General features: G+C 39.9%; 1 protein-coding gene across 3 annotated transcripts in view; it reads right to left on the reverse strand.

Moving 5' to 3' along the window:
* The window catches only part of LDAH (lipid droplet associated hydrolase), a 110785-nt gene that overhangs the window by 60973 nt on the left and 29641 nt on the right, over positions 1-20171 (reverse strand). For all 3 annotated transcript variants that reach the window (XM_066235194.1, XM_066235193.1, XM_066235192.1), the window contains one exon: positions 4879-5048. In XM_066235194.1, coding sequence (XP_066091291.1) covers positions 4879-5048 — 170 coding nt within the window. The remainder of the gene's footprint in view (positions 1-4878; positions 5049-20171) is intronic.

The raw sequence follows: 20171 nt of genomic DNA on the forward strand, positions 1-20171 counted from the left end.
TCTAAACATTTGAGTATCTAGGAACACCACTGGGGGTTCACAGAAGACAAGACAAAGAGGTTCTGAACAGTAACAGATCCATGTGCTCAACTTTGTCAGTTTTACTCTTATGTCTTCATTTAAGACCTGGTCCTTCTTTCCTGAGACAAAGTTCTAACATAGTTATCTGTTTTCTCTACCCGTAGCAAATCAGTAGCACCAAATTATAAGTAGGAAACAGAAGTACATCTAACAATAGGGAGGAGATAGAAAAACTATCAGATAAACAGACATGAGATTTTTTTTTTTTTTTAAAAAGCACAACCAGCTGAGAAATTTCAAGACATAGGCAAAATCCCTTTAGTTGTAGTATAGCAACACTATCAAAATGATGCCCTGGAATCAGTAATTCCTCCACAGTTAATATGCATTGTTGAAGAAGGCAGATCAGTAAATCATCTATTTTGGACAAGTTTTTACCCAACTGGATAAAATAGTTTGGTGCTTAAAAGAGTGAATTTAAGTAATCTGGAAATTTCATTTAGAGAGAAGATATTTTTGCCAACTGGACAAAGGAAGCTCTATGTTATTGTACATTTTCCCCAAAGGAAGGCCAAATAATATAAGATATTAAGTTTTGAAGGATCTGATACCCCTGGAAGGAGAGGAAGTATTATCATTAAATATTATATAAACTCTTAGAGGAAAATAAAAGTTAAATTACTTGAAATTCACCTCATGACTCAGTGCAAAGTCCCAGTTGAGAATCACAGGCTTTTAACTCCTAACCTTGAACTTTATGCAAACAATGTATTGGCAAAATGAGATGGTCTATTTTGAACATATGAAGGATTGATGTTGAGAGAAAGAGGATTCTAGATAGAGAGACAGGACTACTATGTTTTTGTTCCCATGTTATTGCACCCGTCCCCCACCCTGCCCCAAATTGTTACAGCAATATTCATGGGGTCTCTTATTCCTTGTGCTGAAATGTAATGTGTCACATGAGCATTCTCCAGAAATATCTGTAGGCTCTGCTATTATCCAAAGGTTGAAAGAGCTATCAAGTATCTTATAGACTCTCTTGATACCCACAGCTCATATAACTGGACCCCACCTCTGGAGTCCGACAGAGCCAGGCTGAATACTGGCAAGGCATACTCTCACAGTTCCCATCTATAAAATGAAAGATGGGGCTAGGTTGTTTCTAAAGCCATTTTCAGTTAGAAGATCCTACGAGTCTAAAATTGTGTTTATTATTAGAAGTCACAACAGCTACCATGTAACAGTCATCTAATTACCAATTTTCTCAGGCTCTTTAAATTCTTTATTCCGGACTTTACTGTCAAAACATATGCAGAATTTCTATAATTCTATGTACCAAAATATTTTAATACCACATTTTAAAAAGCTAATATTTTAGTACATTAAAATATAGGTCAGACAGCATGTTTAATATATGCAATAAGTCTCTTAAAATTATTTTAAGATCAAAGTTTACTGTAATTAGTTACAAAAACATTGTAAAGAACTAAACCAAAATAAAACCAAATAAACCAGCTACTAAACTACACATATGTCCTTAAAATCTTATGGGAGTCAAATATTCCAATAAAAATAACAGAAGAGATGGAAACACAAGTTTCCTATTATCACACTTCATATGTTATAAAACATAACAGCTAACTTATTTTTGGCAAAATGATTAGGGATTGCAACACTCCGGCTTACACAAACTTACTTGATTGTCAAATGCATCTTAAATGGAGCGTGTCATGCTAACTTCAGGCATGCAGGCACTGCGCTGTCTTAGAGTAGCCTAGAGACACTGAAATTTCAACACTTCAGCGGGGATCATACCACCAAAATTAACTGGGCCAGGTGTTTAAAGAGGGGTGGGGGGACTTCAACAATGTAGTTAATTGAAACCATATAAAGCTTTTGAATAATAAAAATTATACAGATGTTCACCCTCCTCCCCAGGGTGACCTTTATGGACAATTTATTGCACACATTATTTTCTAAAATACCCTTTTTAAGAAAACACAGTTTCACATGTTTCTCTGAAAGCTCTATAATCACAGTATGAGTTATGTGTCCAAAATCAGACCAGGTTAAGCTCATGTTTTATCCTCCTCCTCTCTCCTTTTCACCAGCATCCCTACAAGGGCGAGCCCCTGAAAGCAGAGCAGGCATTACAACGTTCTAAAGCTGAAGAAGTCAGAAGCACCTCATGAACCTTAAGATGCATCATACTCCTTCCCAGCAGACATTGCGAACACAATCCAAAAAAGAGGTGGGTTCAAAACAAACGTGTATATCAACTGTTTTCACAGATGTGTAAGAGAAATGACACAGGACATGCAGAATGGATGTGGAGCGAACAAACAAGAACCCCAAGAACAGAGCTGTGATTAAGTTAATAAACATAAGGACACAGAAATGAGCATTTTCTTCCCTATGTTCATGCAATAATGTATTCATCAGGGTTCTCCAGAGAAACGGAAGCAAAGGAGACACGTGGAGGCTTACTATATATATGATTTACAGGAACTAGGTCATGCAATCACTGAGGCAAGGGTGCCACTACCTGCCATCTACAAGCTGAGAAGTAGAAAAGCCAGGGATGTAAGCCAGTCTGAGACCAAAGGTGTCAGAACTGGGTGCCACTGGTATAAGTCCTGGAGTCTGGAAACCTGAGAATCCAGAGATCCAGGGTTCTAGGGAAGGAGAAGGTGGCTGTCCCAGCTCAAGAAGTGAGAGTCAGAACTTCCTCTCTCTCAGAATTTTTGTTTGAGTTGGGCCCTCAAAGAACTGGACATGCTGGACCACGGGGGTGAAGATAGATCTTCTTTTCTGTCTTGTGGGTGTCCCTTACCCAAGTCAAGCTGAGACCTAAAATTAGCCATCACAAACAGTAATGCTATTACTATTGTTTTTAAAGCTTTTAAAACACCTGGAACAACTAACAACCAAAATTATATTTCATATCAGTTTGCTATGTTTTATATGTCAGGACCAAGGCACTTCCTAACCTGGGAAATAAAGTGTGTGCGCGTGTCTACATGCTGGGTTAGCCCACACAAGTGAGGTGCTGAGTGTAGGATCCTCACTTTCTAACATTCATGCTCCCATGTAAGCCATTCCCCTTCAGTGGGAGCTGCACCTGGGGATCTGCTTGTCTGAAGACTGTAAAGTGATGGGACTGTCGTTTCTGTAACTAGGTTACAGGTCTTGCCGGCAGACTCTTTCTGGCTCTCCTCCCACACTTGCTTCCATGAGGCAAGTCAGAAAGGCCACACGTTCAGGCACTAATAGCGGCCTTCCCCACTGCCAGTGAGGAACCAACACTCTCCGTGAGTCCTCCCAACAGCCACATGAATGGGCTTGCAAGCAGGTCCTTCGCAATGCAAATTTTCAGATGGGACCTTTTGATTAAAGCCTATAAAAGACCCTGAAGCAGAGGACCCAGCTAACTCGTGGCAAGATCCCAGGTACACAGAAGCTGTGAGAGAATCTATGTGTGTTGTTTTGTGCTGTTAGGTTTGGATCCGTTTGCTACATGCCGTAGATACCTCACACAGCGGGAGAACTGTCACTTCTATAATAACAGTCACTATACATATAGCAAACTTTTCCCCTCTAGGCACCACTTCTAATTCTTTCTATAATTCTCCTAAATGCCTTTGAAGGAATTCCTTTGAAGAACATCTTATTATCCCCATTTTACAGATGAAGAAACAAAGGTACAGAGAGACTCAATAACTTGTCCAAAGTCACAGTGACAAAATATGACAGCAAATATTTGAAACAAGGTATTGTGGCTCTGGAACCAGGGCTCACAGCAATTGTGCAAAGAGAACCACTAAGTAATAGGGCTGGTAAAGATGTAGTCAAGATGGTAACCTCATAACAGCACTAGAGGGGCATGAGCAGGAACAGAAGAGGTTAGAAGCCAGCAAAATGAAGTTCCTGTGTCACACTGCGGTGACCAGGTTCAATGGCACTCCCTCATGCTCCCGCACACCTAGTAGTTACTTAGATGGTAGTTATCATACACATGGCTTAGCCTGTCGCCTCCATTAGACTTCAGACTCTCTTACCTCAAAGACTGTCTTCTTCATTAGGATGTCCTCTACACACAGCACAGGGCCAGACATATAACAAATATTTAATATGTTTGTTGAGTGAAGAAATAATTTATGTTATGAGCTGCATCTATACAATGGGTTATTTCAATGAAATTACGGGGTTTGGTTTGGTTTTGAAATATCTTGTGGCTCAGTACTTCTCCTGGGTACTTTAAATAGGTCTCTGTGCCCCCAGTGTCTTCGGTACATAGTGGCACTTGATAAGTATTTTTGAATAAATGAACCAATAAATGAATCAGTGAGTGTCTCAAAAAGCCTGCCAAGCCACAGAACTGATAACAATTCATACTGAAGATTAAAGATTTCACATTACATAAAGACAGCTATTTGCCTATCAATGATGATGATACATTTTCTTCCCTTTAAAAGGGGGTATGAACATTTGCAAAATATTCTCTCAATAAAGACAGATTCCTGTCTAGGTCTTAGCTAGTGACTGCTTTTGAATATTTTTTTTCAAAATACAACAAGTTACATATAACTTAAGACTTCCAGATAACCTGAGACTAAAAGGCATTCAATTGGAAAATGCCTACCTTTTCAGCATTATTTTTTAAAGTGCTATGGAAATTGCATGAACATATACTTACATAGGCCAGAAGTAATTGGAGAAAAGTATAAAGGCAGCTACCAAGTATCCTCTCTCTGCTTTATTTATCAACAACACAAGAGACACAGGATGAAGGAAAGCCGGGGCTTTGTACAGCGAGTAACCAGGGTCCTGCAGTCACCTCAGAGGCATACTTACTGGGAGCTCAGGGGCAAGCTTCAGAATCTGGAGGGAAATATAACAGCCTATTGAATGGCCAACGATCACCAGCTTGATTTCCTTGGGCACGTGAGCTCTCAGGAAAGCTATCTTGTGTTCTACTTGACCACGGAGTCCATAGGTGTCCTTACTTTCTTGACCATTTGGATCTAAAATAAAAAATATGAGCATGTTTTTATTCAATAAGTGAAAGTAATCAATTTGGTGGGAAAAATATTAAAAAAATAACAGTAATAATAATAGTAGTTACCATTTATCTAAAGCCTACATTATGCTAGCTACACTGTTAGGTGCTAAATTCTATCAACCAAATCCTCAGAGCAACCCTGGAAAGGAAGTATTAGTATCTTCATTTTATAGAAGCTCACACACATTAGGTGACAGAATGACAGTCAAATACTTATTAAGTAAGAGGGCGGCCCTGGCCGGGTGGCTCAGTGGTGGAGCATCGGCCTGGTGTGCAGGAGTCCTGGGTTCGATTCCGGCCAGGGCACACAGGAGAAGCGCCCATCTGCTTCTCCACCCCTCCCCCTCTTCTTCCTCTCTGTCTCTCTCTTCCCCTCCCACAGCCGAGGCTCCATTGGAGCAAAAGATAGCCCGGGTGCTGGGGATGGCTCCTTGGCTTCTGCCCCAGGCGCTAGAGTGGCTCTGGTTGTGACAGAGTGACGCCCCGGATGGGCAGAGCATCGCTCCCTGGTGGGCGTGCCGGGTGGATCCCGGTCGGGCGCATGTGGGAGTCTGTCTGACTGCCTCCCCATTTCCAGATTCAGAAAAATACAAAAAAAAAAAAAAAAAAAAGTAAGAGGGAGACTTTCAAACCCAGGCCTTCTGTCCTCACAGCTCACAAACTTACAGATATTCCATGGACTATTACTGGTAGCTTAGTCCACTGGTTCTCAAACTTGACCATGAATCACAACCCTCATGATTGCTGGGCCCCACCACCAGAGTCCTGGATTCTATAGTTCTGGGTCGGAGCCTTGGAGTCTGCATTTCTTAGTTTCCAAGGGATGTTGATGTTGATGTTGCTGGTCCTGGGACCATGCTTTGAGAACCACTGGTTAGACTATTAATAAACAACTGAGAAAATCTATGATGTCACTTAACTATTTTAGATAATCTTTGGTTTGCTTGAATTACTCAGACTGAAAACTTAAGCAGAAATGCTGTAAGCTGTTTCTTTTAACCAGCACAGCACTGATCTAAGTACCCTCTCTTCCTTTCACAGAGGAACTGTCTTCTAGATTCTTCTAGACTAACTAAAACTTTGTCCAGCTAATTTTCAAGAAAAATAAGTGAGCCTTACTTGTGTTTACCCAGTACTCCACTCTTACTATAGCCCTGTGTCACACCCAGACAACTGTCTGTTTATTTCCTCTGGGGCTGCAAGCTCCTGGAAGACAAGGTTCATCTCATCTGTGTCCTGTGATTAGCACACAGTGAATATTGTCACCGAGTGAAAATATGAACTGACTGGATGAGCTCTGAAGATGCTTCCAGCTCTCATAGTCTATAAATACAGAATACTTCAAAGGGCTTCCTTGTGAATGTATACATAGCCCCAATGACAGAGTGTAATATTTCAAAATACCACAGGGCAGTCAAATTTTTCCTAAAATCTGAATCATTGGAATACTAAACTTCCTGCCTCCATGACTCCTGCAAGGCACTGATGCAAACTATAATGAGTCACAGTGGGCTTACTCAAAAGGTGTCCAAAGCTCATCAGGAAAGACTGCCTTCTCTCTGTACCCGCTGTCTTCATTTCCTTCAGTGCTCGGGCCCCCCTGCTAGCCTGGATAACTCCTCTTCAATCTTCAATTCTCATCAAGTGGTATCTCTTCTGGGAAGCCTTTCCACAGTCCGGTAGGTGAGGAGTCGGTAGCCTTCCTTTCAGCTTCCACAACATCCCTTGCTCATCTGACTTCAGCACCCCTGACTTACTCCTACCCCACAATCCAGACTTGCTGTTCCCAGTGCCTGGCATACAGGTTATTTGAGAGTTTTTTCTACTGAATCAATAAGGATCAGTTCCCTGTTTCTGTGGTACTGCTGATGCCCTCGGTAAGACATAGTCTGCCCTAACCCTTCTTCCCAGGTCAGCCTACGATCTGTTCTCTGTTTAAAAAGGAAGTTCAGAATAAAGTGGAATCAAGAAGAGACAGAATCTGGGATTCTGACCTGGGTAGGACCCCGTATGACTCCAAATCCAAATGTCTACTCAATATCATCTTTAAGTGTGGGTTGTTTATACTCCCCTGCTCTTGGAACTCCTTCTCTGATCACTCTTCCCACAAACAATCGTATTGTTCTCTGATACCCGAACCCAACACCTATCATATTTGCAACCCAAGTAGTACTTTATTTCTCACAATACACACATTTAAAAATGTCAGTCTTCCTTTCATAGGGATGGTATAGGGTAGTAAAAGATCATGAGCATTGGAAACTAGGTAAGTCTGGGTCTAATTCCCAGCTGAGCACCTTACTGTGTAACTTGGGTAAATCCTTCAGACTGGCTTCAGCCTCCTCGTGTATATAACAGAGATAATAATTCTAGCTTCCTAGGAATGTTGTGTGTACAACACTTTAAAAGCACACAGGTCTGCCCTGTGGCGGTGCAGTGGACAAAGCGTCAACCTAGAATGCTGAGATTGTCGGTTCAAAACCCAGGGCTTGCCCCATCAAGGCACAGAAAAGAAGCAATTATGTGTTGATGTTTCCCCCTTCCCACCCCCCATGCCTTTCTCTCTCTCTCTTTTAAAATCAATCAATAATTTTATTTTTTTAAAGCACTCAGTAAACTGTTTGAGAAAGTTATGACTTGTATCATTTCAATTACTGTAATTTAAAACCCCCTGTAAATATATACCAAAACCATAACATGGTTAGAGCAAAGAGAAAGAAAATGAGCTAAATGCAATAAACATTTTAAAACTTGACTGAAACCAGAAAAAAGGCCCTAAAATATTGTATTTCAGACAAAACTTAACATTATAATTCAAATGATTATCAAGTGGATTTCAGACATAAGTCTGGCTTTACCTCTGGGAACTGCTCAGTTTTCCAAGATAAACACACTACTTGTTAGTGTTTGCTGAAGTAATGAGATTAATTGGAAAAATAATTTCTATAAATAAATAATCAATGATAGAAAATTTGAATGTGCTATCTGAACATTATTTTATTAGCAAGAACTACAGGTTTAAAAGACTATATTTAACTATATATTTCTGTGCCTATTATTATCTTAATATACACTGAAAAACTTAGGAATCATTAACTTATGACATAAAATGCAGTAAAAAATTACAATCAATTTTATTAAAATCAGAAGGATAATATGAAGATGATACCATTTTTTCTATAGGGTAAATGTACTCCAAGTTATAGTCAACTAAGTGCGCTTGAAATTTAATCTGTTTCTGAATTGAGAACTGGTTGAATTGATAGATGTTAATCCTAGTCACTGTATAATATCAACATATGGACCCGAATATAATACTGACAATTCCCTTTTACAATCTGACCCTGTTCTTAGACCGATCTCTATGAAATCCACATTATAGCTCACATATTGATTTTGAAGATTATTTCAAAAGGTACATCTAATCTGTTCCTAAGTAGTTCATAGAGGAATTAGGTAATATTAGTACTTCACTTTTACTTTTCATGTAGTTGTTCAAATTAGTCAATCTAGTTATTAAAACTTTGTTAATTTTGGATCAAAATATTATGTACCCTTACAGCTTCAGGACATAGGAGAATCTGATAACTATTGTTTTCTTTCATTTCACATGAACTAAATTGGCTAGTCTGACAGAAACCAGTAACTAACTGGCCCATAGAATACTGAAAGTGTAGATATAAATACAATATACTCTACTTGTCTTAAGGAATTCACAAACTAATAAGAGGAAACAAATAAATAAAAAGAAATTATAAAACGCTGAAGTAAGAGAGAGAGACAAGATGGCGCTGGAGTAGGCGGATGTACCAACATCTACCTCCCAGAACCAAAGTGGATTACAAACTAATTTTATGAACTATCATCTGGAAAAACAAACTTTGGACTAAACTAAGAGGACTCTTCAACCAAGGAACACTGAAGAAGCCACACTGAGACTGGTAGGAAAAGCGGAAACGCGGAAACGCGGAGAGGGCTGCCCAGCTCCCCGGAGCAAACGGCAGCAGGGAGAGACTCGCGTGGTGGGAAGTGAGTTTAGCAGAGGGGAAAGGGTCCTGAGCCTCAGGAACAAAGACCCAGCCTGCAGCCCCAGAGCCCAGAAGAGGCATAAGGACAGTATTTAGCTGGAAACAAGTCAGGATACTGTTTGTGAGAAAGTCTGATTTCTCAGACCCAGGATCCTTCTTAAAGGAACCACGCAGAACATCTCTCTCACAACCACTCATCCGGGGCTCCTGGGGACGAGGGGAGAGAGGAGAGGTCCAGAGTAACAGGAAGAGAGTGTAATCTAGGAGGCATAGGGAGAAACATTTTGGGAGATAGCCACCCTAACCCCTGGGACGAGTCACTCCCCACAGCTGAAGTGAATATTTCCCCCGGAAACAGCAATACCAGCAAAGGGAAGCAGGAGAGCAGCCAAACAAGCTCCCCCCCCCCCCGGCATTCAGAGCAGAGTCACATAGAAGGAGGGAGCTTTTGGGTCTACAGTAGTGAGTCTTAGGGTCCGAGCTGCAGTGCCCCCACCCACGCGGCTGAGGGCACACTGGAGGGCAGGCGGCAGCGGGAGACAAAAGCGCGGTTCTGCCGGCAGGGGCAGAAGCTGGGTGACCACCACTGGGCTCAGGTGTGAGCTCAATTTTGCCTGGCTGGGGAGAAGGGGGCGTGCAAAAGCTGTCAAGCTCAGCTGCTGGCAGCCTGTAATCCAGCCTGCGGGAGAAGGGCAGGAACTCCGGAAAGGGTGGAGACCAGCCCCTGAGCAAGGGCAGAGAGGCACAGCCTTGCCCCGCCCATGCAACCCAGGCTTGCGGTCTGACTTGGTAGCCGGCTCCTCCCGCAGGGCTGGAGCCAAAAGCCCAGAAGAGGCGGAGTTCCACTACTGAGCTGAGCTGGGCACACAGTCCTGACCAGCGGTAGAGCCAAGGCTAGCAGCCGTTCCTCGAGTGGGCTCCTCCTGCAAGGGCAGGGCGAAAGCCCAGAAACAGGTGGAGACCCGCAGCTGAGCAAAGGTGCTCGCCAGTGCCCTCAGGACTGAGCATAACGTTGCACATGGGGGCGGGGCAAAGGCCAAGGCCACCAACGCTTGTGCACCCGAGCACGTGATCACTGCCACTCCCGTGAAGAGAAAATGTGGAGGCACAGAAATACAACACAAATAAACCAAGAGAAATTTCCAGAAAAGGACCTAAGTGAATCAGATATAACCAAATTACCAGATGCAGAGTTTAAAATAATGATTGTTAGGATGCTCAAAGATATTAGAACAACCATAGATGGCCATTACGAAAACCTAATAAAGAGATAACAAATATAAAAAAGGATATTGAAATAATAAAAAGGAATAGTCAGAAATAACAAATACAATATCTGAAATAAAGAATACAATGGAAGGAATTAAAAGCAGGATGGATGAAGCAGAGAATCGAATCAGTGAGTTAGAGGACACGATAAATAAAGGCACAGAAGCAGAGCAGAAAAAAGAAAAGAGACTCAAAAAGTCTGAGGAAACTCTAAGAGAGCTCTGTGACAACATGAAGAGAAATAACATCCGCATCATAGGGGTTCCTGAAGAAGAGAAAGAACAAGGGATAGAGACTTTGTTCAAACATATTATAAGGGAAAACTTCCCCCAATTAAGGCAGGAAAACATCTCACATGTTCAGGAAGCACAGAGAACTCCATTAAGGAGAAACCCAAAGAAACCAACACCAAGACACATCATAATTAAAATACCAAAGCTAACTGATAAAGAGAAAATATTAAAAGCTGCTAGAGAAAAAAAGACTATCACCTACAAAGGAGCCCCATAAGGATGACTTCTACTTCTCAACAGAAACACTTGAGGCCAGAAGGGAATGGCAAGAAATATTCAAAGTAATGCAGAACAAGAACCTACAACCAAGACTACTTTATCCAGCAAGGCTATCATTTAAAATTGAAGGAGAAATAAAAAGCTTTACAGACAAAAAAAACCTCAAGGAATTCACTGCAACCAAACCAAGGCTGCAAGAAATGCTAAGGGACCTGTTGTAAACAGATCAAAGGAAAAAAAGAATATAGCAAAAGAGGAATACAGTTTTAAAGAAAAAAAATGGCAATAAACAATTACATATCAGTAATAACCTTAAATGTTAATGGATTAAATGATTCAATCAAGAGACATAGGGTAGCTGTGTGGATAAGAAAACAGGACCCATACATATGCTGTCTACAAGAGACACACCTTAAATCAAAAGATGCACACAGGCTGAAGATAAAAGGATGGAAAAAAATATTTCATGCAAATGGAAATGAAAAAAAAGCTGGGGTAGCAATACTTATATCAGACAAAATGGACTTTAAAACAAAGACCATAGTTAGAGATAAAGAAGGTCACTACATAATGATAAAGGGAGCAATCCAAAAGGAAGATATAACCATTATAAATATCTACGCACCTAATATAGGAGCACCTAAATATATAAAGCAGACTTTGATGGACTTAAAGGGCGAGATTAACAGCAATACTATAATAGTAGGGGATTTCAATACCCCATTAACATCATTAGATAGATCCTCAAGAAAGAAAATTAACAAAGAAACAGCAGACTTAAAGGACATATTAGATCAACTCGATTTAATAGATATCTTCAGAACCTTTCATCCTAAAACAGCAGAATATACATTCTTTTCAAGTGCTCATGGTACATCCTCTAGAATAGGCCACATGTTAGGGCACAAAAGCAGTCTCAACAAATTTAAGAAGATTGAAATCATATCGAGCACTTTTCCTGATCACAATGGCATTAAACTAGAAATCAACCACAATAGAAAAATTGAACAACATTCAAACACTTGGAAACTAAATAGCACGTTATTAAATAACGAATGGGTTAACATTGAGATCAAAGAAGAAATTTAAAAATTCCTAGAAACAAACAATAATGAGCATACATCAACTCAAAATTTATGGGACACAGCAAAAGCAGTCCTGAGAGGGAAGTTTATAGCATTACAGGCATACCTCAAGAAGCTAGAAAAAGCTCAAATAAACAACTTAACCCTGCATCTAAAAGAACTAGAAAAAGAACAGCAAGTAAAGCCCAGAGCTAGTAGAAGGAAGGAAATAATAAAGATCAGAGCGGAAATAAATGACATAGAGGCTAAAGAAACAATACAGAGGATCAATGAAACCAGGAGCTGGTTCTTTGAAAAGGTAAACAAGATCGATGAACCTTTAACGAGACTCACCAAGAAAAAGAGAGGACTCAAATAAATAAAATTAGAAACGAGAGTGGAGAAATAACAACTGACACAACAGAAATACAAAATATTGTAAGAAAATACTATGAAGAACTGTATGCCAAAAAACTAGACAACCTAGATTAAATGGACAAATTCCTTGAATCATATAATCTTCCAAAAATCAATCTGGAAGAATCAGAAAACCTAAACAGACCAATTACAACAAATGAGATAGAAACAGCTATCAAAAAACTCCCAAAAAAGAAAAGTCCTGGGCCTGATGGCTTCACAAGTGAATTCTACCAAATATTCAAAGAAGAACTAACTCTTATCCTTCTCAAGCTATTTCAAAAAATTTAAGAGGAAGGAAGACTTCCAAACTCCTTTTACGAGGTGAGCATAATTCTGATTCCAAAACCAGGCAAAGACAACACAAAAAAAGAAAATTATACGCCAATATCCCTGATGAACTTAGATGCAAAAATCCTCAACAAATTAGCAAACCAGATCCAGCAATATATGAAAAAAATCATACACCATGATCAAGTGGGATTTATTCTGGGGAGGCAAGGCTGGTACAATATTTGCAAATCAATCAATGTGATTCATCACATAAACAAAAGAAAGGAGAAAAACCACATGATAATTTCAATAGATGCAGAAAAAGCATTTGATAAAGTCCAGCACCCATTCATGATCAAAACTCTCAGTAAAGTGGGAATACAGGGAACATACCTCAACATGATAAAGGCCATCTATGACAAATCCACAGCCAACATCATACTCAATGGGCAAAAATTAAAAGCAATCCCCTTAAGATCAGGAACAAGGCAGGGGTACCCCCTTTCACCACTCTTATTCAACATAGTTCTGGAAGTCCTATCCACAGCAATCAGACAAGAAAAAGAAATAAAAGGCATCCAAATTGGAAAAGAAGAAGTAAAACTATCATTATTTGCAGATGATATTGTATATAGAAAACCCTAAAGTCTCAGTCAAAAAACTACTAGACCTGATAAATGAATTCGGCAAGGTGGCAGGATATAAAATCAATACTCAGAAATCAGAGGCATTTTTATACACTAATAATGAACTGTCAGAAAGAAAAATCAAGGAATCAATCCCCTTTAGCATTGCAACCAAAAAAATAAAGTACCTAGGACTAAATCTAACCAAGGAGATTAAAGACTTGTACTCGGAAAATTATAAAACATTGATAAAAGAAAACAGGGAAGATACGAATAAGTGGAGGCATATACCGTACTCACTGTTAGGAAGAATAAACATCATTAAAATGTCTATATTACCCAAGGCAATTTATAAATTCAATGCAATACTGATTAAAATACCAATGACTTACTTCAAAGATATAGAACACATATTCCAAAAATTTATATGGAACCAAAAGAGAACACGAATAGCCTCAGCAATCTTGAAAAGGAAGAATAAAGTGGGAGGTATCACACTTCCGGATATTAAGTTATATTATAAGGCCATTGTACTCAAAACAGCATGGTACTGGCATAAGAACAGGCACATAGATCAATGGAACAGAACAGAGAACTCAGAAATAAACCCACGCTTTTATCAACAACTGATATTTGACAAAGGAGGTAAGACAGTACAATGGAGTAAAGTCAGCCTCTTCAACTAATGGTGTTGGGAAAACTGGACAGCTACCTGCAAAAAAATGAAACTAGACCACCAACTTACACCACTCACAAAAATAAACTCAAAATGGATAAAAGACTTAAATGTAAGCCATGAAACCATAAGCATCTTAGAAGAAAACATAGGCAGTAAGCTCTCTGACATCTCTCGCAGCAATATATTTGCTGATTTGTCTCCACAGGCAAGTGAAATAAAAGACAGGATAAACAAATGAGACTTTATCAAACTAAAAAGCTTCTGCACAGCTAAAGACAATAAGAACAGAATAAAAAGACAAACTACACAATGGGAGAATATATTTGACATTGCGTCTGATAAGGGGTTAATAACCAAAATTTATAAAGAACTTGTAAAACTTAATACCAGGAAGACAAACAATCCAATCCAAGAATGGGCAAAAGAAATGAATAGACACTTCTCCAAAGAGGACACACAGATGGCCAATAGGCATATGAAAAAATGTTCAACATCACTAATGATTAGAGAAATGCAAATTAAAACCACAATGAGATATCACCTCACACCAGTCAGAATGGCGCTCATCAATAAAACAACACAGAATAAGTGCTGGCGAGGATGTGGAGAAAAGGGAACCCTCCTGCACTGCCGGTGGGAATGCAGACTGGTGCAGCCACAGTATGGAGATTCCTCAAGAAATTAAAAATTGAGAGGGATGACGTCACAGTGATGGCGTGGTAGGAAGCGATACTGAAAATCTCCCCATAAACTCAACAAGTTCTTCAACCAGAAACAGAAAAACCTATCCTTGGAGTCTTCAGATGCTTCACAACACACCGGAAGGTAGGATCGAGTGAAAGATTGGCTAAATATATGGTCAAACTCCGGGGGAAATAAGGAGTAAGAAATGCTCCGCCTTCTTCTCTAACCCAAACAGGATGGCTTTCACCGAGAACTGAGAATATAGAAACTAAGGTGGGCATAGGGAGTGATTAGATCCAGGCCGCAGTACAAACAGCGAAACCAGGCTGTGGCACGGAACCCAAGCCGTGGAAAAACCTGGGCAATTCAAGCTAACACGCGCGCGAAACCCAGACAAAGAAAGACAAGTGGGGCAGCCATTTTCCGCATCTCCTGGTTGGCGTGGTTAGTGGGCAAGAGGTTCCTACGAACACTTCAGGGGTGGGCGCCGCCCGTGCTAACCCACAGAGAAGCAGAGTCAGAGGCCTCTGTGTGGGCAAAAAGCAGCATCTCCTAGGAGCCCCAGCGCCCTGAGGGGACCGGGCACGGGGAGGGAGCTGGAGCCAACTCCAACGGCGGAACTTTTCTGTGCGGGAGGAGGGCTTTCGCGGAGCGAGAGGCGTCCCGCCTGAGCCTCATAATCTGGTCAGTGAGCACGCACGCACGCAGAGTGGGCAGGAGATTCCTCCGAACTCCTCAGGGGTGGGCGCCCGTGTTTTCCCTCAGAGGAGCAGAGTCAGAGGCCTGTGAGCGGGCCAGGAGCGGAAGCCCCAGCGCCCTGGGAAAGCCGCACGGGGACAGAGCAAAAGCCAATTCCAACCCAGTAACTTTTCTGTGTGGGCAGAGGGCTTTCTCGGAGTAAGAGGCGTCCCGCCTGAGCCTCATAATCTGGTCAGTGCGCAGGCAGGAAGAGTGGACAGGAGATTCCTCCGAACTCCTCAGAGGTGGGTGCCCGTGTTTTTCCCACAGAGGAGCAGATCTGTGAGCGGGCCAGGAGCGGAATCTCAGGCAGCCCTAGCCCCTTGGGAAAGCCGCACGAGGATAGAGTGAAAGCCAATTCCAAAGCTCGATCTTTTCCGTGTGGGTAGGGATTTCACTCAAAGTGTGACCTGTCTGGTCTGACATCCTGGTGGGTGCGCACGGAGAGTGGGCAAGAGATTCCTCCGAACGCCTCAGGAGTGGGCACTCGAGCTATCCCACAGAGGGGCAGAGCCAGAGGTCTTTGAGTGGGAGGAAGCCACGCCTGATTATGCTGGCAGCTCTGACTGACTGAGCTTTAATCAGAGCCCTGTGCTGAGTGGGAATAGAGTGGGGAGTTGCCAGCTCTTTGAGACTCTTACTATCCAGGCAGAGGCAGCAGCAACCCCATAGCTGGATTATCAGGCTTCTAATTGTGGAAGGAAAGACTAGGAGAGAGGCTCCAGGAACACTCTCACAGTGAGAGATCCTCTCACTGTTGGAGCCTATAAACACTAATGAACCTCGACTGCCAACGAGACTGAAGCCCAATACATGACATCGCCATAGAGAATTATCAACTGCAAACCTCTTCCAGAGCGTGCCACAGGGGCAGAACCCGGGGTACAAAGTCACCGACCAGAAAGACAGAAAAGAAAAAGCAAGACGACAACCTCTCAAAATCAAGAATAATCTGCAGATTTTATAACCTATCCCATTTTATTATATTTGTTCGTCTGTGTCTCTTTTCTTCATTCTTGATTTTTTTTTTCTACTCCAATTTGGTCATTTAATTCTCTCTCAGTCTTACTCTCGCCTTTCTTTGAACTACACTACCCATAAGTGTTACATCTCCCATTATCTTTTCTTTCCTCCTCCTTTCTCTCTATGAGGGTTGCAATCCAAAACCCCTAACTCTCTCTTTCTCTCTCCTCCTTTTTCTTTTTTCTTCTTTAAGCGGTTCCATCTTTTCTCTCTCTCTCTCTCTCTCTCTTTTCTCCCTCTATATTAGTCTTTTCCTCTCTCCTTTACGTCTTCTCTCATTCAAACTTCAATAACGAACAAATTATCTTATCTGGGACTCAAACTTAAGTTTGTGGCATTTTGGAGGGTTTTTACTTCACCTTTTTAACACATTAGCAGTGCTCCCATCCCTGGCTCTCCATTTTATCTAGTTCTTGTTCCACTAAATACAATAGTAATTTTTAAATTTTCCACCCCTTTTTCCTGTTTCCCTCTTATTCCTCTCATCATAACTCTGAGTCAGCCAACACCTAAAAGCAAATCATTTTATTCTTGACCCAAATTTTTTCCTAATTTGCTTTTTGTGGGTCTATACTGCTCCCCCCTTTTTTATATATAAATATTTTTTTCTTTTATTTATTTATTTTTCTTTTTTCTTTACCCCTATATTACTTCTCCCCAATTCAGGTCCTCCACTACAGGTATTGTTTGTTCTATTTAGTACAATATAATTCACAGTTCATCACAAGATTTTCTCAAAAAAGGAGGGGAGAGGAGAGGAAAGGAAAAAAGGAGGGGAAGGAATTATTCCCTTTTTTTCCTCAAATTTTTATCTTATTTTATTTTTCGTTATTTAATGATTCATTTTTAAAAAAAAACGCGCAATTTTTTATTTTTATTTTTATTTTTTTATCCTTTTATTCCTTATAAAATCTCATTAATACTATCAAGAAAACCACCCTCAGATGCCATTAAAGAAGAGAAAATCGAATATCATGGATACAAAAGAAAGAGAGGTAACACAGAGAGATGAGGAAAAATCTATGGAGAAAAAATTTAAGATATTGGAAACCTTGGAGTTAAATGACAGAGAATTTAAAATAGAAATTCTGAAAATACTCAGAGATATACAAGAAAACACAGAAAGGCAATTTAGGGAGCTCAGAAAACAACTCAATGAACACAAAGAGTATATCTCCAAGGAAATTGAAACTATAAAAACAAATTAAACAGAGATGAAAAACTCAATTCATGAGCTGAAAAATGAGGTAACAAGCTTAGCTAATAGAACAGGCCAGATAGAAGAGAGGATCAGCGAAATAGAAGACAAGCAACTTGAGGCTCAACAAAAAAAAGAAGAAAGAGATTCAAAAATTAAAAAAAATGAAATAGCCCTACAGGAATTATCTGACTCCATCAAAAAGAATAACATAAGAATAATAGGTATATCAGAGGGAGAAGAGAGAGAAAATGGAATGGAGAACATACTCAAAAAAATAATAGATGAGAACTTCCCAAGCCTCTGGAAAGAACTAAAACCTCAAATTCTAGAAGCAAACAGAACTCCAAGTTTTCTTAACCCCAATAAACCTACTTCAAGGCACATCATAATAAAATTGGCACAAACCAATTGCAAAGAAAAAATTCTCAAGGCAGCCAGGGAAAAGAAGAATACAACATATAAAGGAAGGCCCATTAGATTATCATCAGATTTCTCAACAGAAACTCTACAAGCTAGAAGAGAGTGGACCCCAATATTTAAAGTCTTGAAAGAGAGGAACTTTCAGCCACGAATACATACCCATCAAAGCTAACCTTCAGATATGAAGGAGAAATAAAAACATTCACAGATACAGAAAAGATGAGAGAATTTATCACCAGAAAACCCCCACTCCAGGAAATACTAAAGGGGGTTCTCCAATCAGATACAAAGAATAAAAAAACAACAACAACAAAGCCACAAGTAAAAGCTCCAAGAAGAACATAACAAAACCAACTTTAAACTGTGACAACAATAAGAAAGGGGGGGAGAGGATGAAGATTAACAGTAGCAAAGGGCGATGGAGGGCAAAAGTACTCACAAAATAGTGCACTACAATGAACAGGGTAGGAACCCTTTTCATTGCTTAATGGTAACCACCATTGAAAAAACCACCACAGAAGCACATGATTTAAAAAAGATAGCAACAGAGGAAAGATGTATGGAACACAACCAAATAAAAACAAAAGATAGAAAAACGAAAGAGAAGAATCAAACAAGGCACAAAACTAACAGAAAGCAATCTATAAAATGGCAATGAGGAACTCACAAGTGTCAATAATTACACTAAATGTAAACGGATTAAACTCACCAATAAAAAGGCACAGAGTAGCCGAATGGATCAAAAAAGAAAATCCAACTGTATGCTGCCTACAAGAAACTCATCTAAGTAACAAGGATAAAAACAAATTCAAAGTGAAAGGCTGGAAAACAATGCTCCAAGCAAATAACATCCACAAAAAAGCAGGCGTAGCAATACTCATATCTGATGATGCTGACTACAAGACAGCAAAAGTACTCAGAGACAAAAATGGCCATTTCATAATGGCTAAGGGGACACTGAATCAAGAAGATATAACAATTCTTAATATATATGCACCAAAGCAAGGAGCACCAAAATATATAAGACAGCTACTTATTGACCTTAAAACAAAAACTGACAAAAATACAATCATACTTGGAGACCTCAATACACCGCTGACGGCTCTAGATCGGTCATCCAAACAGAGAATCAACAAAGACATAGTGGCCTTAAACAAAATGCTAGAGCACCTGGATATGATAGATATCTACAGGACATTTCATCCCAAAGTGACTGAGTATACATTTTTCTCCAGTGTACATGGATCATTCTCAAGAATTGACCATATGCTGGGCCACAAAAACAACATCAGCAAATTCAGAAAAATTGAAGTTGTACCAAGCATATTTTCTGATCATAAAGCCTTGAAACTAGAATTCAACAGCAAAAAAGAAGGAAAAAATCCCACAAAAATGTGGAAACTAAACAACATACTTTTAAAGAATGAATGGGTCAAAGAAGAAATAAGTGCAGAGATCAAAAGATATATAGAGACAAATGAAAATGATAATATGACATATCAGAATCTATGCGATGCAGCAAAAGCAGTGATAAGAGGGAAGTTCATATCACTTCAGGCATATATGAACAAACAAGAGAGAGCCCAAGTGAACCACTTAACTTCACACCTTAAGGAACTAGAAAAAGAAGAACAAAGACAACCCAAAAGCAGCCGAAGAAAGGAGATAATAAAAATCAGAGCAGAAATAAATGAAATAGAGAACAGAAAAACTATAGAAAAAATTAATAGAACAAGGAGCTGGTTCTTTGAAAAAATCAACAAAATTGACAAACCCTTGGCAAGACTTACCAAGGAAAAAAGAGAAAGAACTCATATAAACAAAATCCAAAATGAAAGAGGAGAAATCACCACGGACATCGTAGATATACAAAGAATTATTGTAGAATACTATGAAAAACTTTATGCCACTAAATTCAACAACCTAGAAGAAATGGATAAATTCCTAGAACAATACAACCTTCCCAGACTGAGTCAAGAAGAAGCAGAAAGCCTAAACAGACCTATTAGTAGAGAAGAAATAGAAAAAACCATTAAAAAACCTCCCCAAAAATAAAAGTCCAGGCCCAGACGGCTATACCAGCAAATTTTATCAAACCTTCAAAGAAGACTTGGTTCCTATTCTACAGAAAGTCTTCCAAAAAATTGAAGA

Source organism: Saccopteryx bilineata, chromosome 6, assembly GCF_036850765.1.
Source record: "Saccopteryx bilineata isolate mSacBil1 chromosome 6, mSacBil1_pri_phased_curated, whole genome shotgun sequence".
Classification (NCBI taxonomy): domain Eukaryota; kingdom Metazoa; phylum Chordata; class Mammalia; order Chiroptera; family Emballonuridae; genus Saccopteryx; species Saccopteryx bilineata.